This window comes from Eptatretus burgeri, chromosome 6 (genome assembly GCF_056783735.1).
Source record: "Eptatretus burgeri isolate ZD-2024b chromosome 6, Ebu_testis_v1, whole genome shotgun sequence".
In the NCBI taxonomy this organism is placed as follows: Eukaryota; Metazoa; Chordata; class Myxini; order Myxiniformes; family Myxinidae; genus Eptatretus; species Eptatretus burgeri.
In genome coordinates, this window is record NC_140966.1 from 66,224,839 (window position 1) to 66,251,736 (window position 26,898).

The 26,898-nt window shown below is 43.4% G+C and overlaps 1 protein-coding gene across 2 annotated transcripts in view; it reads left to right on the top strand.

The window, feature by feature from the left end:
• Nucleotides 1-26,898, top strand: part of LOC147024980 (metalloprotease TIKI2-like) — a 92,767-nt gene that overhangs the window by 33,895 nt on the left and 31,974 nt on the right. For both annotated transcript variants that reach the window (XM_085885476.1, XM_085885477.1), the window contains exons 5-6: nt 8,836-8,982; nt 21,209-21,383. In XM_085885476.1, the coding sequence (XP_085741602.1) occupies nt 8,836-8,982; nt 21,209-21,383 (322 nt within the window). The remainder of the gene's footprint in view (nt 1-8,835; nt 8,983-21,208; nt 21,384-26,898) is intronic.

Genomic DNA, 26,898 nt, shown 5'->3' on the forward strand with positions numbered 1-26,898 from the left:
CGTTGCAAGAAGACCTGCTGTAAGAGAGGAGTGGGGTCGGAACATTCGTTCATGAGAAAAAAACTGAACGAAGCTTTGTGGGCCCTTCACGAAGGAGGACTACGCATGTGAATTACCACTATGTTTCCCGTGCAGAGAGTGGCCTGGCTCCATTTTGGGTGCTGTTTCTCATGCAGAACGACGTGGTTCAATCCACAGCCCCTAAAAGATCATCTCTGGACACCCAGCTAAGTGCCAGAATAAAGGAAGGGATTTTCTTTTAGTTTATCTTTCCCCTTGTCTGTTTTTGTAATTGTGCGTGGAGACGTCTCAACTTTAGGCATTAGTTTACTTCACATTTTTATTCTCACGTTTTTGATTTATTTCCATTATAAACATTTGATTTATGTTAACTAAACCTTGGTTTATTAAAGCTGCTTATGTTTGTCTATTCATTGTGGGTTCGAGTATAAACCCTTGTGCCTCTGGCCTGGTGAATGCCTCTGGTACGTGCTTCGCCGCCTCCCATCCCATGCGTACCATAATCTCAAAGGCACTTGGCTGTTCGCCTCCATCAGCTATCCGTCCAGGTCGGTGTTAACCACCCAACCAGGACAATTGAGTCTGGGGAATTTACTTAACCGGCATGACCACGACTATATAAATATATAAAAATATATATGGAGCTATATACATGCTAGATGACCCATGAACCCGTTGGGTTCCCGTTGTGACAGTGGTTGAAAAAAATCATTTGAAGAAAAAAAAACAAAGATAGCTCCAGCGAACTATACCGCTGAGGTTGTTTGCATTGATCAAATCTCCCGAAGAGAACTTCACTGAATCGAGAATTGATTTTTTAATAATTTTCGTTGCCCGATTTGAACGAAACTTGATACTGCACACCGCAGGAGAATGGTGAGTAAGGTGGGCTGAAATTTTTTGCGCTATCGTGAACCGTTTTGGCTGTATTTCGGGAACATACATACATATATACAAGATGAGAGTTTTAGTAATATATAGATATATACATACATAAATAAATACATACACACAGTATATTATATTATATATATATATATATATATATATATATATATATATATATATAATAAATACGACAGCACTGGCATAATGTGCTGAATTACCTTCTCTTGTATCTTCAGTTTCCTTGTACAACCTTGTATAATGTGTGAGCTAATATGATCTCCAGTTGCTCAGTATTTTCATTGGCTCTCATGAGGCTGCTGTGTTTTTTTTTTTTTACAGACTTTAGTTAATGTGGTTAACCTTACACGCAGGGGATTGGGAAATTGGCCAGGGTACCAAGTGAAAGACCTTCTTTTGTGAGAGTTACCATTAAATGTTTAACACATGTGGGGCAACAATTGCAGGTATTTATGTAAGGAACAATGAAGGACGCGACATTTCGTGGGTGTTTTGAATGTGCAAAAGTGCAGAAGGACATTTCCGTGTGCTGTCAGTGGTTTATGAGTGGATGGTTAGTCCAACCATGGTGTGTTTATGTTACTGCGGATTTCCTTTGGCCATGCTTTAGGTTTATATTTCTGTTGTGATTGCTGAGGTTTCCTTGGCCGGTCAAATGTACTGCACAGGTAGCCACTTTATATAATAGAGAAGGATCATGTGTGGGCTTTTTATTTGTTTAAATAAACTGATCTTCGGCTCACAGAGGAGCCTGCACTTAAAGAGCAGTAATACAATGAAACTAGTAGTTGTCAGTGTGCTTTTAGATTCAATCAAAGGTCATTGGTAGATAATGGACTGATGCATACCGAGGATTTGAACCTCGGTTCCTCACATCATGAGCACTTGCTTGAGATGGGAACCCTAAACAGGCTTATGCCAACTTGCAGGGGTAAACGTCCAACAAGCTTCCTTGAGAAAACATCTGGATTGGTGGGACATGCAAACTGTTTGTGCTGCACCGCAGCTCACTGTTCGTAATCATCTGGATCTGATACTGTTGGGAAGATGTATTACATCACATACAAAGTTATTCTTCATGATATTTTGTCGAAATAGATTCTTCCTTTTTTTTTCCTGAGTATAACTTTAGGTTGTTCGGTCATAATTGTACAGTGTTTGTGAAGATTTCACGAATGAATCTGAATCTCAGGAAACCATATTTTTTAGCCCACTGATTTAGTTACACTAATTTTATATAGCCGTTAACTGTGATACTTTAGGAGAGCAGGATAGCTTAAAGGTGTGTACACTTGCCCTTGACATGAGTAGCCTCGTTTGAAATCTCAACCGAGTTATAAAATATCACCCTGGTGTTAAAAAATGTAGGGTGAGGTATCCATCCATGGGAAGGATGTTAAGCTGGGATGACCCATCTGGCAACGCTCGTCATTTGTGAATGTTAAACATCACATGGTGCGCCCTTTGTGAAGAATAGGTGAGTTATCACTGGCGCTCTGAGCAAATTCCAAACTCCTGTCCGGGATGGGCAACGGGAAACCACCGAGAAAAACCCTTGCTGAGATGATACTGCATCAGCGGCACTGAGGCTCTGTAAAGAGTATGGTACTCTGAAGATGATTTTGAACCCTATTTCTGTGATATCTTAGGGATATTAAGTAGAAAATTAACATTCATGAAATGCATATATATATATATATATATATATATATATATATATATATATATATATATATATATATATATATATATATATATATATATACCACCAGTTTGATACCTCCCTCTGCTTTCAACTCTTTCTTGTCGTTCTAATTCTGGCATTACCACAATAATCTCAACGGTAGGAGAGGTGTATGTGTGTGTGTCACCATTTTTCTCAGAGATAGCCAAATGGATCTTTGTAAAACTTCCAGAAGTTCATCAGTGAGTGCCGATGAGTATTTCAGGCAAAAAAAAATGTTTTTTTGAATAAAAGTTAGATATATTTTTGAATTTTTGCATACCGAGATTTTTTTTTGGAATTTTTTTTTGCATTTTGGGGGATTTTTTCAAAGATAATATTAAATGATTAAGTTTCAAGCTTGCCGTTTTATGGACACCATTTTTTATAAAATGAGTGTTAATACTTCTCTCGAATACATGACCATTTTTAATCCATCTTACTTCAGATAATCGTACTTTTTAATCCTGTTATGACGTACACTTTTCTATGTTTGTTCAAACTGGCAAAAAATATAAAGGTATAATTAATTAGAGCGTTGTTAGCAGTATAAAAAAGAAAGTTTTGAGTACTTTTTACTTTATTTCCTTCTGATACATTTAGGAATTCTAACTTTTATCCTCCGATTTTCATAGATCGTAAGCTGCTGTTTACAGTAAATACTAGTCATATTGAACCCATTAAGAGTTTGATCTGTCATAACTATGTGAAGCTGCCTGCCACTCTTAACCTCAGAATGTTTTCACAAATTCACTCCTTTATAACTGTCACTGTGAACTGATAATATAATAATAATGCAACTTTTAGGCATGTACCCCATGTTTGAGTTGGCATGATCGGGTTTCTAATAAGAGTCAGTGAGTAAGTTTGTTCACATATGTTGGAGCTCATGGAATAATTATGGATATATATATATATATATATATATATATATATATATATATATATATATATATATATATATATATATATATATATATATATAGTCTGACAACAATAATAATATTGCTCAAAGGAATATTCGTCTGATGAAGCCTTATGTTCATCTGCATTGGTGGTCAAGTTAAACAATGGATTTTATCAACTGAAAGTTGATAGGTGTATATCTTAACCACCATGGGAAGTGAGGTGTGCCTGATGTTTCGTGTGATTATTATCCCTTCTTCCGAGAAGAACCTTTTTTGCTCTGATGACGGGCTAATGCTTGAAACACCTGCCACCCCTCGCCTTCCATTGTGGTTAATGTATACTCTTATCGGCTTTTAGTTGATAAGATCCGTGGTCAAATAACATTCCATAGCCTCCTTGAAGTAGGGCACCAGCTCATTGGAGTGAAAAGTGTTCCATTCCGCTATGTACAAGGCCATGAGCTTGTATGCCGTGAGGAGGTTGGACTTGCTAAGAAAGGACTTGTCATGATACAAGATACGCAATCTGGGACTGGCTTTATATGCCAGCTTTGAAATATTTTTTCAGAAGTTATCATGGCTGATGTGAGGCAGAGCATGTTGGGTTGAACATCTTCTACAGTGTATGATCAAATAAATAGATAGGTGGTTCTTTAAATAGATAGCTTGGATCAAGGAAATAGGTGGATTGGCTCTCTAGATTATCCTTCTGGAGAGACATTTGCTTGGATTGAAGGTGTAGGTCTGTAGGAGCTCATGTAAAATTGTAAACTGCATCAAAGATGTCATTTTCAAAGTGTTAGACCAGCATCTGAATCATTCCACGTCTGCAGAGAGGGACGCAGCAGCTGCTGCTGCCCAGTTATTGACATGAGGTACACGATAATGTAATGTGGAATCATCTGCAATCAAGAAGAGAGGATGTACTGGAGCATAAAATAGGTTATTTATTTTACGAGTATGTGGACAAAAACTGGACCCAAGACGCTGCCTTGAGGCACTCCAACCTCCACTGGGAGAGGAGGTGAAAGGATACCATTACAAGGTATGTGCTGACTGCATGCGTAAATTAATTCAGCGAGCAAGGAATGAAGGGCACTTGAATGCTCCAACTGGCAGGAAGCTTGGCAAACAGAGTGGGGTGTCATACGGTGTCAAAGGCTCATGATATGTCCAGAGACAAAGCACCGATCTCATATTTAAGATTCAGGGTCAACCTATTCTGTTGAGAGAGAGAAGCAGCAGCGAATCTTGAGTGGAGCACTCATGTCTGAACCCAAAATGAAGATCAATAATGAGACCATTCAGGAATAGGAAAGATCTTGTGTCAGTTGCAATGATAGATTCCATGACTTTGCTTACAACTACAAGTAAGTTTACTGGTCTGCAGCTGAGTGGCTCTGCTTTTGCACTCTTTGTGTGTATGGGAGTGATGTTGGCTGTTTTTCAATTTAAGGTGAAGGATAAGTTGAAGAAAACAGACACATGAGAATGAAGAGCAGCAGAGCAGGATTTAACAATTTGGGCATTGATACCCTTTGACATGTCGCCAAAGCAGAGTCGAGACGAGTCAGAACTTTTTTCTACCTCCTGAGGTGCAAACATCAGGGAGGTAGTAGTAGCCAAGTAGATAGTAATTAGGAGAGTGATGAGTTAGGTGCATCAACTTTTGAGTTTAACAATAGCGACAAACATTCAGTCTCATCTGGAGCAGAGTCTGCAGTGAAACCATTTGATGTGTGTTCATTTTGCAATACAGATGGACCATAAATTAACAATCTTGACATTACATAAAAATAATCTCATGGCAAATGAGAATACTGGTAAGCCAGATCTGGATCTGGACCTGAGACAAAATCGAATCCACTTGTTCTTGTTACCTAATCAACTCGTCCACCTTGTTTCGTCCGAATCAGTCCGCAACTTTTTGAAATATCAAATGATATATCGTTTTGGCTCCATTTCTCAATGGTGAAGAATCACTTTAAACTTAAAAAAAAACTCTTTCAAATCAGGATCTTCACCAAAAATCAAATCAATTATTCCTTGTTGCACACACGACTTGTCCACCAAGTTTCGTCCAACTCTGTTCATAACTTTTTGAGATATTGTGCTATATATCGTTTTTGGCCCAAGCTATCAATGGTGAAGAATCACTTGAAATTTTTAGTTGCCAGATCTGTATCTTCACCAAAGTCTAAACATTTTGTCCTTGTCATACACCCAACCTGTCCAACGAATTTCGTCCAAAACTGTCAAACTTTTTGAGATATGCTGTTCAAAAATAAACAGACAGACCAACAGACAGGGGTGAAAACATAACTTCCACCCAGCTTCGGTGCGGGAAGTAACTGGAGCGGCACTTTGTAGAATGCATTCCTCCACCAGGCTGAACAGTTTACGTTTTGTATCCCACTGATAGGCTGGATCTGGATCCTGACCTGAACCAAAATCGAATCAGCTTGTTCTTGTCACCGACCCATCTCATTCACCAAGTTTCGTCCGAATCCATCCACACCTTTTTGAGATATCATGTTATATATCATTTTTGGCCCGATCAATGATGAAGAATCACTTTAAAATAAAAGTTCTAGTCTTCAGATCCGGATCTTCACTAAAATATAAACAATTCGTCCTTTTTACACTCCCAACCTGTCCATCAAGTTTTATCTGAATCCATCTAAACTTTTTGAGATATCCTGGTCACAGACAGACAAACAGACAGTGATGAAAACCGAACCTTCGTCCACCTTCGGTGGTGTGGGTAATTATTCCTCTGTCAAAGTGTAAAACAGAAGCGGTATCTTGGGAGAGTAATTGTTATTAAGCCTCTCCAAGCCAGGCTGTGAGGAACACGCAGATTTGCGTGAGAGTATCAGTTGCAATGATCGGTTGTACAGTGGCTTGCAAAATTATTCACCCCTTACCGTTAATACCACATTTTGATGGATTACAAATTATGTAGAAACACTTTTTCCAAATCAACATTTTTTTTTTATTCATAAATGAGGGGATCAAACTAAACACTGTTATAGTTGAAGGAGGATACATGTGAGGACTACCTGCAAAAAAACATGTACAAATCAAAATTCACTGGTTGTAAAAGTATTCAGCCCCTTAGGTCAGTAGTTGGTGGAAGCAGCTCTTGCAGCAATGATTGCGATGAGTCTTTTCGGGTATGTCTCTCCCATATTTGCACAGTGAGATGGTCAAATATTTGTCCATTCTTCATGTAAAAATTACTTTAGTTCTCATGGGGATCATCAATGAACTGCAATCTTCAAGTCTCACCACAAATGTTTAATCCAGTTCGAGTCAGGACTTTGACTGGGTCACTCAAGGACATTTATTTTCTTCTTATTGAGCCACTCCAGTGTGGCTTTAGCTTTGTGCTTCGGATCCTTGTCCTGCTGAAATGTGAATCTCCTACCCAGTTTCAGATTCATGGCTGACTTGAGCAGGTTTACATTGAGGATTCTCCTGTACTTTACACCGTCCATTGTCCCTTCTGTCCTGACAACCTTGCCAGTCCCTGCTGATGAAAGCCAGCCCCATAACATGATGCTGCCACCACTATGCTTGACAGTAGGGATGGTCTTAACTGGGTGATATGCAGTGTTAGGCTTGCACCAGATGTAACACTTTGGATTTTGACAAAAAAAGTTCAACTTCTGTCTCGTCTGACTACAAAATCTTTCTCCACATGGCTGCAGTATCGTTAAGATGTTTTTTTGCAAACTCCATAATGAGCTTTTAGATGTTTTTTTTCAGTAATGGCTTCTTTCTTGCTACCTGTCCATGGAAGACAGCTTTGTGAAGGAAACGGCTTCTTGTTGATTCATGATCACTGACCCCCATCTCGGACATCGAGCCTCGCAGATCTTTCAAAGTCATTGCTGCATTTACAATGACATCCCAAACCAGTTTCCTGCTCGTCTGACTGCTGAGTTTGGATGAGCGACCTGATCTGGGTAGTGTCTGGGTGGTATGATACGCCTTCCACTTCTTATTGATGGATTTCACCATACTCAAAGGGATAATGAGTGACTTTGAAATCCTCGTATGACCCTCTCCTGAACGGTGATTCTCCACCACTTTATGTCTGACTTCTTTGGAAAGTTCTTTGGTCTTCATGTTTGCCTCGTTGGTTGAGCAGGTGAGTTTCACCTTTCGACTCCTTATATAAGTGGGGGAGCTTAATTTTTAAATTAAACCACTGATTACATACAGGTGAAACCTATTACACTTGTTTTGTAACCTTTCAAACAAATAATCTGCTCCTGAAGTGATTTAGGGTTAACTCAGTAAAGGATTTGAATACTTATGCAACTGATCATCATCTGATTTTCTCTGTTAATCTAACTTACTCACATTTTATCATCATTTTTCTTTGTTTGTTTTATCACTTTGGAGTAGTTTGTGAAGACTCTATAAATTGAGTTTGATTTGAAAGAAGCTGAGCTGGAATCTAAATGTGAAAACTTTGTTGGGGGTGAATACTTTTGCTAGTCACTGCATTTACTCACAAGGAAGGCCAAGTTATAATATTTATCAGTCTTTTTTTTTTCCTGTGGCACTTAGGCAACAACCAGAGTTCTGTCTATCTATCTCTTGCTCTGAACTTAATCCATAGATGTGATTGCAAAGGCCAGCCAGAAACGATTACACTACAATGCAATTGTTTCTGTAAAATATTTTGTTGGCAAGTTAGTGTGTTTGTGTTGCCTTTAGACATCACTGAGATGACAATTTACTTTGACAATATACCACATGTGTTTCTCTCTTACAATTCCCCTTCTAAATACCTGAATATGCCTGGAAATGTGGCAGGGGTAATAGGTGAGGATGCAAACGCATGACGTACACATATAACTTATAATTCTTCCTGGCTGTGTGACTGTTTCTCGTTCAATAGCGTCTGCCATCCAACGTTTACGTTGCAATATTGTGTCGAATAACAGCGGACGCAAATTGGGCTCGTATTTTCATTGCAGCAAAAAAGCTGGATTTGAAAATGCCAAAAACAACATCTTTATTGGACCTCATGAGGGATGTTTTTGAGCAGCGAAACCGAGTATTCTCTGAAATGTGCGCACAGACCGTAATCGTTATGTTTGGACTGGGACTTTCACGGAGGCCGAGGTCAAACTAGGACATCCAGGAGACGTTCACTCTTGGAGACTGTCAGGGTCAATCCACTTGTAAGGTTTAAAGGTGCCAATGTAAATGTGTCCTGAGAAGTCTGATGTTGTTTCATCTCTCACTATATGTGTGCAGGTCTTATTTGCACTCAATCATACGCTGCAGATGCAGGAGATGATACGTGTGGGTAGCTCCAAAGCCACAAACTCCACGAAAGAGCTGATAAACAATTATAATTGTGGTGACCTTTCTTCAATCATCTTTCAGCAGGAACCTTCTCAGGTAAGAAAATAATGACACTTTCTTTAGCCATTGATACCACGCATGAATTGTTGTTCCTAAAAATAAAGTAAATCTTCAATCATTGTTGTAAAAGGTATTGAAATTGTGCTTGAATTTTGTGACATTTACATATTACATACACAGATATGTTAAAAATGTTGACCTTTCTCCCTGTGTGCTTCCTAAATTCCCTTGTCCTCCCCTTTGCTCTTACTTCTATCTTCCCCACCACTCCCCCTTCACTTCCTTTGCCTTTCTCCTCCACTCCCCCCCTAAACACCCCCACCATCATTTTGATGGTGTACTGGTTAGAGCATCCATCTTGAGTCTGGGATGTCAGTGGTTTGAACCCTGGACGAGTCATACCGAAGACTTTTAAAATGGTATGTGCTGCTTCCTTGATTTGATGCTGAGCACTCAAAAAGAAGAGAGCATGGACAAACAACCACAGGTTGGCAACCATTGTTTGGGCCTAATGGTCCACTCATGTGTTGAAGTTCCTCATGAAGGCACATTATATTTATATTATCAACTCACCTGGACTTTAGTCAGGTGAGCTTATGCGATTGAGCAGTGTCTGTTGTCAGTCAGTGAATCAGTGAGTCAGTCGGTCCGTAAACACTTCAGTCATTATCGCTTGAACCAAACGTACAATTTTGATGAAACTTGGCCTCAAGCTTCATATCTGATGCCTAACGAAGGTTTATTGACCAAATCAATATCTGCGCTCATTAAGGGGATCGATGGGGTGGGTGGGGTTTGAACCCCCCCCCCAAAAAAAAATGGGTATGTGCTCTCTTCTCCAAAACTACACACACAATTTTGATGAAATTTGACCACAACATTCTTCCCCTTTGTTGTACCAAAGTATATTGACTGCATCAAAATCTGCACTCATTAAAGGGGTCTACCAGAGGGAGGGTGGTTTGACCCCCCCCCCCCAAATAGGTATTTGCTCTCTTCTCCGAAACTACATACATGACTTCGATGAAACTTGACCACAACCTTCATCACTTGTGACGTTCCAAAGTTTGTTCATGGCATTAAAAAAATTCAGTGTCTCAGAGGGTCTGTGGGGGGCAGGGGGAAGGGAGGGGGGATTGACTTTTGCTCCTGATCCAGGTGAGATTTAAGACAGGTGGTCCTATTTTTATTATTCTCCCCCTTCCTCTTACTTTTCCACGTTCTGATTTTCCTCTCCACCACCACCATCCCCACATCTCTTATCCTTGTCCGTGAGGGTGAAATAGGTAGACAGACCCTTATGGTGTCCAATTAATCATGAAAAGTACAGTGTTTTCTGGAAAATTATGAGGAAAACACTTAGATTTTTTGGCAATTCACAGGAGCTCAAACTATTTTGTTGAACTTTATATTAGTATGCTTGCAAGAGATTAACCCAACACACATCTTTCATGAAACTTACGGTATACAAACAGTAATCCCTCATTATTTTTGTTTCATTCACGAGCCCGTCCCCCTGCACAGTGGGAGTGGGAAACGGGGGTTTGTGTGTGTGTGTGTGTGTGTGTGTGCGTGCATGCGTCCAGGCCATAACCTTTTTACCATTTGATATTTTGTCAACAAATTTTCAACAAACCCTTAGGATAAGAATATGGAGAAAATAATTTAAAAATTGGTCAAAATGTGAAAGGGCAACATCATCATGACTAAAAATATCCATTATTAGTCCCATCGCGGCGCGTCAAGCACGAGACGCCCGATTTAAAAAAAAAATAAAAAACTGATTATATGTTTATTTATTTATTCATTTATTTATTTATTTGCCTTTGAGCTTCAGTGTCTGTCCACCCACCTGTAGCACCATGCAAACATTTTCACCAATTGAACGTTTGTCGTCAAATCTTTAACCAACCTTTATTATGAGAACATGGAGAACGCAAATTAATAAAATGTACAATCTTTTTTTTTTAACTGTCGTTTTCGTCAAGTTTAGCTCGAGTACAAGACAGATGTGGACTGGAGTTGCATTTTGAGATGCTTTCTAGTTTATTAATTTTAATCCAAACTTTTGGTGCAAAAATAAGTACAACCTCATGTTTGTAACTCATAACTTCAGTGATTCTGCACTTACTCCCCAATTCGCCGCACTATGTTATAACAACACCCCTTCTCCCCTCCTATATATAAAAAAATATTTATTACCCCCATTAACTCTTCCTAACCCAACCCTCTTACTTGCAGGTTACAGTTTCCTCCCCTCCTCTCTCTCTTCTTTTCCAGTTCGTCACATCCTTTGCTTATTGTGTCGAAAAGTTGTCCCACCGCCCTACTGTCAGTTCATACCCTCGGTCACCTTGCTCTTCAATTAGCTTTGATCTTTGAGAAAGAAAATATCTTAAGCCTTCTTCCTTCAAGTAAAATGCCTTGAAGGACTTGAAAGCAATCCTTGGAGAAGTCAAAAGCTACCCAAGGATGCAACCCCACCCTGATTGATCCTGAATGATACACTTGATGTGGATAAATGCTGTTATGTATTTTGGTCATGCTCAAATGGTCAATCACTTGATCCATGACTTCACACCAAAGATCATTACATTGGCCCTGAAAAGCCTCCTGGGTGAAGCCAAAAGTATGCGCTGAGAACACAGTGCCGTGTTTACTAGCCACACACATATTTCACATACCTCGGAATATTTGCCTTGTCACTGCAAACTTAGATGAGCTCTCTATGAATGTACGATCACCATGAAGCTTAGCCCATGGCTGTGTTGTTTCGGAACTTTTTTGTGCATGCAAAAAGTGTGTGTGTGTGTGTGTGTGTGTGTGTGTGTGTGTGTGTGTGTGTGTGTGTGTGTGTGTGTGTGTGTGTGTACATAGAGTTGAAGCTCATGAAGGAGCTAGAACATAGAATGGACCACGATGTAACAACAAAAAGAACAGGAATAGAGGGGGGGACATGCTCACTGCAGTGGGATAAGGGATGTGATGAATAATGAGAGAAGGGGAGGACACAGGAGACAAGATGGATACAGCCACAAACTCTCAATCACGGAAGTAAAAGGAAAAACTGGAAACCCGGAAAGAGGTGGGATTAGGGGTGGAGGAGGGTTAATGGGAGTGGAGAATATTGTGACGTCCACGGGACTTGAACAGTCCCGCTAACGTAGAATGAGCCGAAACGGTGGAGGCGGTTTATCCTCTACAACCCAAAGATGGCGGTTCTAATCGCTCTACCGCAAACGGGACGAGGAAGGTGGCACGAGTCGCTTTTCACTGAGTAGATGATGTTTATTTCTCGAACCAGAAATAACAAGACTCGGCAAGAAGAGGGATCCGGGGCGATTCGACGGGATGGTGGTGTGGGTTCGGGCGTGGGGAAAACACAGACAATTCCAATGAATATACAAATCTCAAACCCTCTAAGGCGCCAGGTACACACACACACACACACACACACACACACACACACACACACACACACACACACACAAAACGTAGCTGGTCCTGGTGGTCAGGCTGGCCCGTGGTGTGGACGCAACAGTCCCTGGATTGGCGTCGGACGAGCTGGCGTTGCGCTCGTCAGGGGCAGGAGACCCCGTGGTGCTGTCGACCTCCTGGTCCTGGCCTAAGTCCGCTCACAGCCGCCAGGGAACCAGTTCTGGCGCCAAGTTGCAAGCAGGAGAGGGAGGCAGGTCCGCCCGCCGTACGACCCCGTACTCCGAGCCAGCAGAACCCCAGAGCCAACCAAGGTGAGGCACGAGGCTCAGGAAGGCCTCGAGACACGATGAAACCAGGACCGAATCAGCGCAACAACACCGCACGCTCCCAGCACAACAGCCTCCACCAGAACAGTTTTTCTGTCCCGATCTTCTTCTTCTTCTTCCTTTTCGACTCCGAACAGAACCTTTTTATCCTCCCGTCCTCGTCACTTCCAATCGAGCCGTTTTATTGGCCCTGCGCCGTCGCCTTCTGCCAATCGTGATCACGGGGCGGAGCCATCCACATCACTGTCCTGTGACGTCACGGCAAGCCTCCAGGGACTACTAAAAGGGGTTTACGCAGACACACTTACCCTATCCCGTGTCCCTATCTAATTACGTGACAATTATCATTTCCCCCTTGAAGAAATGGACATTTACTAGACAACTTATCAGCACTGAATTGCTACTTATTACATCGAGATCCTGGTAAACTCGAACAGCATGGCATACCTAATTAAACATCCTAATTACCCTTTGAATGCAAACCCCCCCCCCTCAAACGTAACACTGCCCCCTCCTCTGGTACCGCAGCTCCTGCAAGGTATATCACAGGCGCTACCGTACCAGCCTTAACACTTACTGACTCACACCTAATTAACCTAATGAAATAAAGTAGGAGGGGCAATGGGCAGCGAGTCGCAGCTAACTTACCTATCCTGCTTAATGTACTACCCCCTTATGGCCTTATCCTCGCCTAAACAATCATTCATTTTTTTTTTTTTTTTTTTTTTAATTTTATCACTTGAGAGCACTAAGCGAAGTTGCACTCCATCCTCTGGATCATCGCTCTTGCCCAACACTCTTCCAGTGATCTGGGGAGGGGAAACAAAAGGTTCCACAAAAACACAACACTTATACTTTACATTTACCCCACATTCCTACTCTAAGCCTTAACGACACTATTCATGGGATATTTACACTTGACCGCGTCCCCCAGTGGATGCTCATAGACCCAGCGTTACCTGGGGAGCCAATTTTCAAATTTGCTTGCCCCAAAATTATGCGGACATCATGCCCTTGCTGCACATGTCAAGTTGTGCGGGATCGAGTGGGACTCACACATCTTCACAACACTCACACCATGGTCATCATCACATTTCTAGGTCATAGTCCGCATTTTAATGATGCAGGCTGAATCCCGTCATGGTCGTGGGGTGGGTTACCACAAGATGATGGGGGCATCTAAGGTGCAACCATGCCCACAGGTAAGCTTTAGTCCAACCCGGACGTTTCTCCGCCCCGCTCCCTTTGATTCCCACCCCCCTGGTAGCCATCAGCTCTCATCCCGTACAACACACTGGAAGGGGTCTCACTGGCTCCTCTGGCCTTCCTGGGTCGCCAAGGTCCTACCCGCCTTGGTCGCCCAACCAGACCCTCTCCCAGTTGCCTCCAGACACTGTCACCATTAGCCACCAGGGGTGAATCTCCTTGAAGGGGGTCGCAATTCACGCTCACCGTGAGCTTCAGCAATCCCTGCGGACAAGCACATCATCCCCACCCACAAAACCCACATGACTCCCCCACCCCATCGGCCTTACATGTGACACCTGCATTTCTAACACTTCACCGACCATGACCTTCCCTGTTACCACACCATGTCCAATAAAAAAATCAATGTGTGCACCATACATTTCACTTCTTAACTTGAAGCAACTCACACAGCACTTCTCCTCACCCGATCCACACACCAGCCATTGGACAGCCACTCGTGCCCGCTTTGTTACCAATTACCCATTGTCCCTATTGTCACTCTAAAACCCAGCTGCACTTACAAACCCATGCCAATTTTTCCACAATTCACTTTTTTCACCAAAGGAGGGCACTTCGCCACAATCTCAGCAGCCGAGCATGGCTGTATATGCTCAGCCCAATCTAGTCTCCCCGACCCCCGACAGTGATCTCCGGACCCGACCTATGAAAGGGCATCTCGGATAGACCTGGCGGTTCAGCAGGAGGATTCACCCTTTCCGAGTCTAAAAGTCTATTGGAGGGTCCCTCCATCGCCAGGTACCGGCAATATCGTTGCATGTGTCCTCTTCACCCGCACCGGAAATAACTCCCCATAAAAGGCCCCCGTGAGTATCGGTGAAATGTCTCTTCCGGTTCCGGACCCCCACGGCCATAATCGAATTGCTCTATTGGCTGGGCTGGAACCCGCCGCTTTGGCACACTAACTACCGGATTACCGTTTATCAAACTTGACAGTTTCTGGCAAATTTCCTAAAACATTTGGGTAATGCCAATTTCTCCCAGCCCCCCTCCCTGATCCTGGATCTCCGCCTGTCGGATCGTCACCGATGGCCTCTCTGGAACCCGACCCGGCCAACTCCATGAGGCCAGCCTGGCCGCGCACTCGGCCGCTCGGTGAACGGTGGGTGGATCCTGTAACTCCACTAGCGCTCGGACCTCAGGGTCAGGAAGAGCAGCAAAAAATTTCTCTAGTGCCAGTCTGTCCCATGCCTCCACTGTAAGGTCCCGATACGCGATCCTGACTGATTGGTAAATGTCCTGTGCCAGCTCCTGCACTGTCTCACCCGGCTTTAATCTGCGGTGCTGGAGCTGGGCCCGCACCAGATCACAGTTCGCTGCAAACCCAAACCGACGGCTCAACGCCTCGCAAATGTGGGAGCTGGTCAACATCCCCTCCGCGATCACGTTTAACACATCTGCGGCTGGTCCCCGCAACGTTGCCACCAAATTCCCTGTACGTTCCCGCTCATTCCACCCGTTTAGTCGGGAAATACACTCAAATTGCGTCAGAAAAGCTTCAAGGCTCCCTGACCCGTCAAAATTTACCAGGGGGATCACTTTTACGGTGGCCCGCTTCCCAGTTTCTCCCTTGTCCGAATCCAGCCCAGGGATCAAACACCCTTGTGGCTGCATATCCAATTTCGGAGCCCACTGTGGCCAAAGATGTTTTGTGGTGAGGGTCTCATGGGTCAATTTTGCCTCCTGTTCCAAACGTTGAATGGACCGATTCATCTCTTCCCGCAGGATCTTCTGGGCCCACACAACCTCCTCCAAAGCTCCGTCACGAGTTTGTAGCTGCTCCTCAACCAACCCGGACACTCTACTTACAAAAGACGGCTCTACCAGGCCTTTATCCAAGACTTCATCTTGGCTCATAATTTTATCTTGTTCGTCCAAACGAGCCTCCAATCCTTTTACCTCCTCCGCCAAATTCATCCCTTGCTTCCTCAGCTCTCCCCCACTCTTCTACTTGCAGCTGCATACGAGCATCCACACAGGCACGATGACGTTCCAGGCTTTCCTCCACTTTATCAACCCGAATGTTCGTTGCATCAATTTTATCTACCAATTTCTTCCTCATAGTTTCCCCCTCCAATGTAATTTCTACCTTTGTTTCCTCCAATCTATCCTCGAATTTGCTTTGTATTTCTCCCAATTTAACATCCACACATTCCTGCATCTCCGTTTTCATTTTCTCCATCTTTTCCCCCAATTCATCCCTCATTAAATCAATCCGTGCACCCAAGTGTTCCCCCATTACCCCCAATTGATCTGTCATTTCTGCCCCCTGTGCCGTCATTGCACTCATTAAACGTTCCAACATTGTCCAGATCGACATTGCGCCGGTTTCCGGTGCTGCCGGCCCCGTTACGGGCGATGAAGCACGGTCCACGCTTGGAATGGGGGAGGTTCCAATCCTACTCCCGTCTCTCCCCTCTTCCCCCGACTCGCTGCCAGACACGTGGCCTTCCTCCTCAAACATCTGCACATCCGCCATGGTGCAGAAGTCCCGTTTGCCGCCAATTAAATTTAATTTGAAAAATCCCGCCAAAATTTTCCCGCGCTTTTCTGTCGTAATTTTATATTCCAATCCTTGGCGAGATTTCAGTTCTGGTATATTCTCCTGATACCGAATATAATTTAGAGGGGTTCGAACATCCAACACCCTGACACCAATGTGACGTCCACGGGACTTGAACAGTCCCGCTAACGTAGAATGAGCCGAAACGATGGAGGCGGTTTATCCTCTACAACCCAAAGATGGCGGTTCTAATCGCTCTACCGCAAACGGGATGAGGAAGGTGGCACGAGTTGCTTTTCACTGAGTTAATGATGTTTATTTCTCTAACCAGAAATAACAAGACTTGGCAAGAAGAGGGATCCGGGGCGATTCGAAGGGATGGTGGTGTGGGTTCGGGCGTGGGGAAAACAGACAATTCCAATGAATATACAAATCTCAAACCCTCTAAGGCGCCAGGTACACACACACACACACACACACACACACACACACACACACACACACACACACACACACACACACACACACACACACACAAACACACACAAAACGTGCCTGGTCCTGGTGGTCAGGCTGGCCCGTGGTGTGGACGCAACAGTCCCTGGATTGGCGTCGGATGAGCTGGCGTTGCACTCGTCAGGGGCAGGAGACACCGTGGTGCTGTCGACCTCCTGGTCCTGGCCCAAGTCCGCTCACAGCCGCCAAGGAACCAGTTCTGGCGCCAAGTTGCGAGCAGGAGAGGGAGGCAGGTCCGCCCGCCGTTCGACCCCGTACTCCGAGCCAGCAGAACCCCAGAGCCAACCAAGGTGAGGCATGAGGCTCAGGAAGGCCTCGAGACACGAAGAAACCAGGGCAGAATCAGCGCAACAACACCGCACGCTCCCAGCACAACAGCCTCCACCAGAACAGTTTTTCTGCCCCGATCTTCTTCTTCTTCTTCTTCTTCTTCTTCCTTTTCGACCCCGAACAGAACCTTTTTATCCTCCCATCCTCGTCACTTCCAATCGAGCCGTTTTATTGGCCCTGCGCCGTCACCTTCCGCCAATCGTGATCACGGGGCGGAGCCATCCGCAGCACTGTCCTGTGACGTCACGGCAAGCCTCCAGGGACTACTAAAAGGGGTTTACGCAGACACACTTACCCTATCCCGTGTCCCTATCTAATTACGTGACAATTATCATTTCCCCCTTGAAGAAATGGACATTTACAAGACAACTTATCACCACTGAATTGCTACTTATTACATCGAGGTCCTGGTACACTCGAACAGCATGGCATTCCTAATTACCCTTTGAATGCATACCCCCCCCCCTCTCAAACGTAACAATATTATGGTTGAGATGGTGGTGAACTTTGGTTGTCTTGAAGCCCTGGAGAGAATAATGAGATTGAATGGACTGAGGAAGTTGGTTCCTTGGTTATTAACCCTGATGGTTGGGAGAATCCTAATGGGTTCACCCTTTATCAGCTGTCGAAACTGTCATGAACAAGACTATGTTATTCTGATACACTGCAGATAAATTTGGATTGTCTGGTCAGCATCAAGCTGGGATGCATCATTCTTCCCCACATTCCAAGTAGACTAACTTCAGTGCTATTTAAAAAATTAGGTCCGGGCAAGATGATCCGCATGTTCAAAAGAAACGGGATTGTTTCATGAAATATGAACACCGGGCAATGACATTGTTAACTCATTTGTGAACCTGCTGTTTCTTAGTATAATTTCAAGAAAGGTAAATCCACATTCAACAACGCTTCATAGTGAGATGAAGTGGGCAATCTATGAGACGATATACTTACATACATTTTGCATCTAAAGGAAGAAGGGATAAATTGCGAAAAATGAATTTGAGAGGGCGGGATTGAAAGGGTTAGCATAAAAGTGGGTGAGCTAGTTGAGGAGGAGGAGGAGGAGGTGGGAGGAAAGTGAAAGCATGTTGAGAGGAGATAGTTGGAGGGGATGTGTAGGAAAGGTCTTCCTACACATCTGCTCTTCCTTCGCTCCAATTGGTTCTTCTGACCACGTCCTTGTTAAAGTGGACATCTCTCTGGCTGTTATCAGAGAACCACCTCACCGCTGTCGAGTCTGGCATTTCACTCAAGCCAACTGGCAGGGTCTCCGAGCAGCCATCAAACTTACAGACTGGTCTCCTATCACTACTTTCTCAAACATCAACTCATCCTGGGAATTCTTTCAAAGAAACTTGCTCTCCCTCATGCACAGATTTATCCCCTCTCGTGTTCAGTTGTCTTACCCTTCCTCCCGCCCTTGGTTTACTGAAGCTTGTGGCGAGGCAGTTGTCCTGAAACAACTTGCCTTTGCCTCATGGAAAGCAAACCCAACTGAGGGCAATCTCAGTTCTTTCCACAAAGCTCGGAACAAGTGTGTATCTACCCTCAGGAGAGCCAGAAAACAACATCTTTCTCATCTCAAGTCTGAACTCTCAAACCTCTCTCCCTCCTCAAAATCCTGGTGGCGTTTAATCAAATCTGTTTCTGGTGTATGTTCCCCCTCCATCCCCTCCCTTACCTCAAATGGCCGCACTGCTGATTCCACACGTGATAAAGCTGAATGTCTAAACTCGGTGTTTGCAGCTAAATCTTGTGTCCCAAACCCATCACTATCTCTACCCACTTTACCCAGTCGCACCCAACTGTCCCTGGACTCTGTATCCTTTTCTCCTGACAAGGTGGAGAGCTTGCTTTCAAACCTCGAGTCAGATTCTGCAACCGGTCCAGACGGCATCAGCCCACGTGTCCTCAAAGCCTGCTCTTCTGCTCTTGCTCACCCTCTCTCTGTTCTATTCACCCTCTCATTTTCCCAAGGTCATCTGCCATCTGCTTGGAAATCTGCTAACATCACTGCCCTGCATAAAAAGGTGCAAAAACAGATCCCTGTAACTACAGACCAATCAGCCTTCTCCCAATCATCAGCAAGGTTATGGAATCCATCATCGCTTCAGACATGAAATCCTTCCTCTTCTCCAATGGCTTGATTTCCAATCATCAATTTGGTTTCAGACCAGGTCACTCTACCCTGGATATGCTGCTACTGCTCTCCCATCAATGGATGGAGGTCCTCAATGCCAGACAGGAAATCCGAGCCGTATCCCTGGACATATCACGTGCTTTTGACACAGTCTGGCACCCTGCCCTACTCACCAAACTCTCTTCCCATGGTATTCAAGGCCATCTCCACTCATCGCTCGCAGACTTCCCTCTCCTGTCGCAGTCAACGTGTGGCCCTAAATGGAGTTATTTCATCCCCTCTTCCTGTGCAGGCTGGAGTTCCTCAAGGTAGCGTTCTGGGCCCTGTTCTTTTTCTGGTTTTCATCAATGATCTCTCGGACTCTCTGGAAAATCCTCTATTTCTCTTTGCCGATGACTCCACCCTCTGCCGTACCATCTGTCATCCCTCAGACCGGCAAGCAGCAGCTTCTTCGCTCACTGCAGATCTGGATAAAATCACAAACTGGTCCAACACGTGGAACATGTCTTTCAATCCACACAAATCTCACACTCTCACTATGTCTCTTCGAAAGGACCGTTTAGAAAACCCCCCATCCACTTTCTCAACAATCCTCTGGAAGAAGTCTTTTCTTTCAAGCTTCTGGGTCTCACTATCTGCCATGACCTTTCCTGGGAAAGTCACATTTCCAACCTTGCCTCAAAAGCCAGTCGCCGACTGGGAATCCTCCGTCGTGCAAAGTCCTTCCTCGGCCCTCTTGAGCTCCTGACTACTTACAAAGCTTTTGTCCGTAGCCTGATGGAGTACTGCTCTCCCTCTGGGCTGGTGCTCCTGCCTCCCACCTTTCTCGGCTTCACGCTGTCGAAACCAGAGGCTTTTAAGATCATTGGCATCTCCCGCAATGAAGCTGAGTCTTTGGGCCTCTCACTCAATCACCGCAGGTTGGTCGGTGGTCTTTCTGTCTTCTACCGACTCCTCTCCAGCCTTGCCCCCCCCTGCTCTCTCTGCGATTTGTCCCAACCACATTTCCACAAGGCGCTCAAGGTCCGCCAACAACCCCCTTCTTCTGGTAAAACTACCAAAATCACGAATCACTGCTCATCTTCACTCTTTCATTCCTCTTTTTTCCCGCCTTTGGAATAAACTTCCTCACTCTATTCTTTCCCATTCTTCCCTCCAGGCTTTCAAAACAGCTGTTCACCACCACCTCTTATCTTCCCCCATCCAAATCCTCGATCTTTTCTACCCCCGATAATCCACCCAAGCCCACTTCCTTCAATTCTCCTGCTTTCCTTCCTGAAAGTCCCTGTAATGTCCATCTTCTCTTCGCCACGTTCCCCGTCCCATCCCCATCCCTCTCCCTTCCACAGTTCACCTAATGTGTCTGTTCCCCACTGTTTTGTCCCTTCCACTCCCGCCCCTCTTGTCTCATGCCTCCTTGCTGTGAGTTGTGTGTTAGCTCTCATACGAGCCTCGATCAAGGTATACAAAAAAAAAAAAAAAAAAAAAAAAAAAAGGTGGACATATGGGCTATGTAAAGGAAAGGGGGCAGATCAGGGAGTTGAGAGTACAGCACAGCATCACTATTTTTTTGCATATGCTCTATGTATGTGGCACATAAGTCAAGTGAAAGAGTGGGAGCCAATGGCAATTCATCAATATTTTTGGACAACAAGGTCATTGTTCATTTTTTTTATTTTTTTTTTACAGAAACCTTTTCACAGAGGTCCTCACAAAGATTGTGTATCTAATGTGTTGCAGGTATTAGGTTGGATTGACGGCTCACTGTCCCCAGATGATGCCTTCGTGGCCCACTCCATTGATCACTATCTTCGGCAGGAACTCATCTACAAGAGGAACGCACGCATGGCACAGCGTGTGTACTCTCTGCTCCTCCGACATCCAGACAAGAGTTTTTTCTTTGCCTTCGGCGTGGGTGAGATGCTGGCTTTTAATGTTGGCATTCGAGGCCAGTCGACACACAATGTTGTTGCACTCGATATTGACCAATTTGTGAGTTTTTTTTTTTTTAATGCAGCAAAATGTACACAATAAGGAGAGGCTGGCAGGATAGCCTGGAGGTATACATATTCGCCTCCGAGTCCATGGAGCCTGGGTTTGATTCTTGGCCCAGGGACACACCGTCATCCTGGTGTCGACTCGCAGGCAGGGTGAGGCATCAATGTGTGTGCCGTTCTTCCGATTGACGTTAAACTGGGCGTCCCGTCTGCCGGTATTGGTTGGTGGACGCTAAAAATCCCACGGTGCCCTTCGTGAAGAGTCGGCAAGCTCTCGCCGGTATGCTGGCCAAATTCCAAATTGCTGCCATAACCTACAGGGGGGGCGCTGCATCAGTGGCACGGCTGTGTCTCCTCAGCCAATGATGCTACTCACAGTCATGTGCTGAATATGAAAGAAGAAGAAACCAACAAAGACCCATCACAGTCACTCACTATGACAATAAAATGTATTTTCTAGGTTTGTTAATTACAAGTAATCCTTCAGGAGTTTAATGGTCCATTTTACATATAACCTAACAGTCAAAAAGGACAAGACATCTGATTTCTCCCTGTCTCTTTAGCGCACATCTTTTTAACCTCCTTTTCTTTCTTCCCTTCCCACACAAGTGTTGTACTTGGTGTTGATAGAAAAAAAAAAATTACAATCCGTTTTACTTGCCCAAGTTTCTCTTTCTTATTCTTCCAACTTGACCCGAGTTATACGATGATCGTCATCGTTCATCATGCGGAGATGGCCCATAACCTTCTCACTACACTATAAACTCGATTTTATTTAAACTTGTACTTTAAAAATGTTCAACATCAATTCCCTTCCAGCAAACTCTGAAAACTAAACTTTCAATTATCTGAAAACTATTTTGTAACAATATTTTGAGCCATGGATGCATTGCGGTAGTGAGAGTTTTGCATTGTGTTGTAGTGTTTTAGTTACATTCGTTTTCTTGAGCTGGTTTAACTCTTGTTTCTGTCTCCACTGGCTGGCTTGGGTTCGATTCCCATGGCTGCTCCCTCTCGCTAGCCCGCACTTGGCAAGCATTGAGAGTGTGCTAAACACCCCTCAACATGAATTGAGGAAGGCCTTTGTCCTACAGTAGACTGAAATGGACAGGTCTGTGGTTTGAGGTGTTGAGGTTGGAGAGGAGCATTTGGGGGAAGGAGAAGGTGGGAGGAATAGTTGGAGTGGAATGGGAAGCTGTTGGTGCAGTTGTGAAATTTAACAAGTGAGCTCATCAGCTTGTGGTGTACAGTCTAAGAGCTGAGTGATAGATGAGAGAGAGAGACATGCTGTTCGCTGTTTTCACAGAAATTTGACCTGAACTTGTACGTGCTGGTTGGTACTGGCTTGGTAATTGCTCTTGCGGGGGGAGCAGTCTTGGTTGTTTCAACGATGAATACAAAGTGATGAGCTCGGTTGTGGACAAACTGACTTGGTGTGTATGCACTAAGTCAGTACCACGTAAGTGAACAGATTAAATTATGTTAAACTTCGAACCCTCTATGGTTGCATTATTTCCCAGTGTATAGTAGTAATTATTTCCCAGTTAAGCTGTACTATTTCAAGGCAGCCCTGTGGTCAAGATGTCAATGCACCTGAGTCTTTGTTCACAGGATCAACATCTTGACCACAGGGATTAAAGGCTCAGGTGCATTGACATCTTGACCACAGGGCTGTCTTGAAATGGTACAGCTTAACTGGGAAGTCATTAATACTTGACACTTTATTTACAACCATAGAGGGTTCTAAATTTAAGGGAATATAATCTATAAATCAACATGGTGCATACTTCACATGTACACACGAAGTCAGTTTGTGCAGAACCCGGCTCAAGACTTTGTATTCATCTTTGAAACAAACAAGACTGCTTCCCACAAGAGCAATTATCCAGCCAATACCCACCAGCACCATATAAGTTTGGGTCAAATTCCCGTGAAAACACAGAATCGCATGTCTCTCTCATATATCACCCTGTGGTCAAGATGTCGATGCACCGAAACCTCGAGGAATATTCCCAAACCTAGAGGGACAGGGTTGGTTGTACTTGAGCACGTTTGCACTTTTCCAATCTTTCTGCACTTCAAAAGTTGACATTCGGTCTGCTGCTCGTGGGGTTGATCTTTCCTTGTAAATTAACGTCCACGAGCAAAGAACCTGTCCTTGCAGACAGGTTAACTCCCCCACCTTCATGATGTCTACGGTGTATTTTGGAATGACTTTTATAACCCGCTTCCACCAGGTGGCACTATAACGATACACATTTCCTTTTAGAGAAGGTTGGGGTCCACCTGCACCCTTTCATGCAAAGAATGATGTGTGTATATATATATATATATATATATATATATATATATATATATATATATATATATATATATATATACATGTGTGTATACATTCCTGGTGACGTAGATAACTGAAATTTTGTGTGCCCCTGGACACCGAAGCCAATACAACAGAAAACATCACAGAATCGTCGACAACATCCATAAATGAAAAACAAAAAAAAGGAAAAAAATGCAGGTGAGTGACCTGAGACAATGGGGAAGTGTGAAAATTTTGTGTGCCAACGGACATTGAAGCCAATATACCAGGAAAAATCGCAGAACCATCGGAAAGCATCCAAAAATGAAAATATAAATAAATAAATGAAAAATCAAACGCAGGTGAGCGACCCGAGACAATGGGGAAACATGATATGGATGCTTAGACAATGTGTCAGCACACCCTGCGAGTATATATATGTATGTATATATGTATATATATATATATATATATATATATATATATATATATATATATATGTATGTATATATGTATATATATATATATATATATATATATATATATTCAAAGAAATCAAACTTCTTTTTTTCAAAATTTTCAAGTTTTTATTTTTTATTTTTTGGTCTGAAGCACTCCCTGGCACTCACTGACAAACCCATGAAAGTTTGATAAAGATTCGTTCAGCCATCTCTGAGAAAAATTGGTGATACATAGACACACAGATAAACTGCTCTCTTATAGTATAGATCGTGAAGAATCACTTTTAAAAACTCTCAGATCCGGATTTGGATCTTCACCAAAAATTGAATCAATTCTTTCCTTGTCAAATACTCTCCCTGCCCACCATGTTTCGTCCGAATCCTTCCATAGCTTTTTGAGATATTGTGCTACATATCGTTTTTGGCACAATCTCTCAATGGTGAAGAATAATTTTTTTTTAATTTGAATTTCCAGATCCAGATCGAATCCTTTTATCCTTGTCACACACCCAAACTGTTCACCAAATTTCGTCAAAATCCGTCCACAAATTTTTGAGATATCCTGTTCAAAGATAGACAGGCAAACAAACATTCAGACAAACAGACCAACAGGGTTGACGACATGACCTTTGTCCATCTTTGGTGGTGGAGGTAACTATAGAGAGTTCGGAGAACACCTTACCCCATGCAGTCTTGGGAGCAAGGACATGGGCGGGGTCAGTGAGAGATAAATTTGATTGGTCGTGATGATGTAAAATGCTGTAAAATTTTGTCAAAGTACTGATTAATGGAGGAGTTTTGAAAGTGCCAAAAAGTTGACTTGTGTTCCACAGTGTTCAAGTATATAATTAACTTTAAATAAAATGAAGACTTTAAAGGTTGTAGAAAAAACAATTTCTGAAGTTTACCACCAAGCTGTTAGGGTTAGGGTATATACCACCAATATATTTTACACTACCTTGTTTAACATGTTTCATTAGTTCTTGGTGCCTGTTGTTTGTGTTATTTATAACATCGCTGAAAAGAGTAAATTTCATGTTTTGGAATGATTATCAACTTTGTTTGACCGCAGGATGGGCAGACAGGCTAACTCACTCCTTTCTGCACATGCACAATGATCAGGACAAATTCAAGACTAAAATACTACAAAACTACAGGTTCTTTTTCTGATTTGTGTTCTCATTTGTGTTCAAAATATAACGTTTAATTGAAATTAAATTGTGCCTCGACCATAAATTGGCGTTTGTAGACAGACAGAAAGGCAAAGTGAACCAATTGCTTCACCTCGCTTTTCGCTTTGTGTGCACAGGGTTGAAACGACAATGTGAGGCTGAGGAGAAAGCAACCTCAAACAAGGAAATGAGGCCTTTTGGTCCATCTTTGGCATGATGCACTCTGATTAATTTTTGTAACAGCTTTAAACATCCATCTTGTTGACGGTTTACTAAAGTCTAAGTAACCTGATATTGATCGGGTGACGCAGCTTGTTTTATTATACAAGGAAGTCCGATGCAGGAGAAGGCCAACCCGCACATCCTGCCCACACATTTCCACCAATATCCATGTACCATTACATCTTCAATGCTTCCAGGAACCTATCTAACTCCACTTTAAACCCTTCAACCATTTCAATTCCCACCATTGCTCCAGGGTGACAATTCCATGCATTAACTACCCACTGAGTAAAACACCCCTGGTATGGGTTCACATCATCCCAACTCTCCTCTTCTTCACTCTCAAGCTATGGCCCTGGTGCTTTCAGTGTCCATTCTCCTGAAAAACCTTTCCACACTTATTGCCTTTATAGTCTTTATTATCTTAAACATCTCTATCAGATCCCCTTGTGTACCCCTCTTTTGTAATGTATAAAGTCTAGTCTCTTTCACTAAGTATAGCTAGCCCAGGAATCAATCTAGTCACTCCATGCTGGACACTCTCTATGGCAGCTATGTCATTCCTGAAATGTAGTGACCACAACCGAATGCAATGTTCAAAGTAAGGTCTCACTAAATATCTGTACAGTGTTAACACTACCTCTTTTGATTTATAAGTTAACCTACTATGAATACAACCTAAGGTTGGATTAGCTTTACCGATGGCTGGCTGGCATTGTAATGTCTGTTTCCATCCTACATCTATTACTGCCCCTTAGATCTTTTCCTTGTGTCACACACTCCAACACTGCCCCTGACATTGTATTATCTCTATTTTCGTTATTCGTGCTGAAACGCAGCTCCTTACATTTACTGATGTGAAACTACATCTACCAATCTCTTGCCGAATCAACAAAGTATCTAGGTTTTTGGGGTTTTTTTTCTGAATCAGATTACTCCCCTCTCTGCTGTCCACCTTATACCTCGAACCTTAGTGTCATCTGCCAATTTGAAGCACCTACTTCCAACGCCATTGTCTAAATCATTGATGTAGATTATAAATAATAATGGTCCTAGATCCGATCCCTGGGGTACCCCATTACTTATATCCTTCCAGCCGATTATCCTCCCGTTCACCATCATTCTTTTCTTCCTGTCGTTAAGCCAGTTCCCAATCCAGTTGGCTCTGCCACCGGCCAATCCACAAGCACTCACCTTAGTTAACAGCCTTCTAAATGTGGTGCCTTCACAATCGCTTTCTGAAAGTATCGATAAACTACATCAACTTCACTTCCCC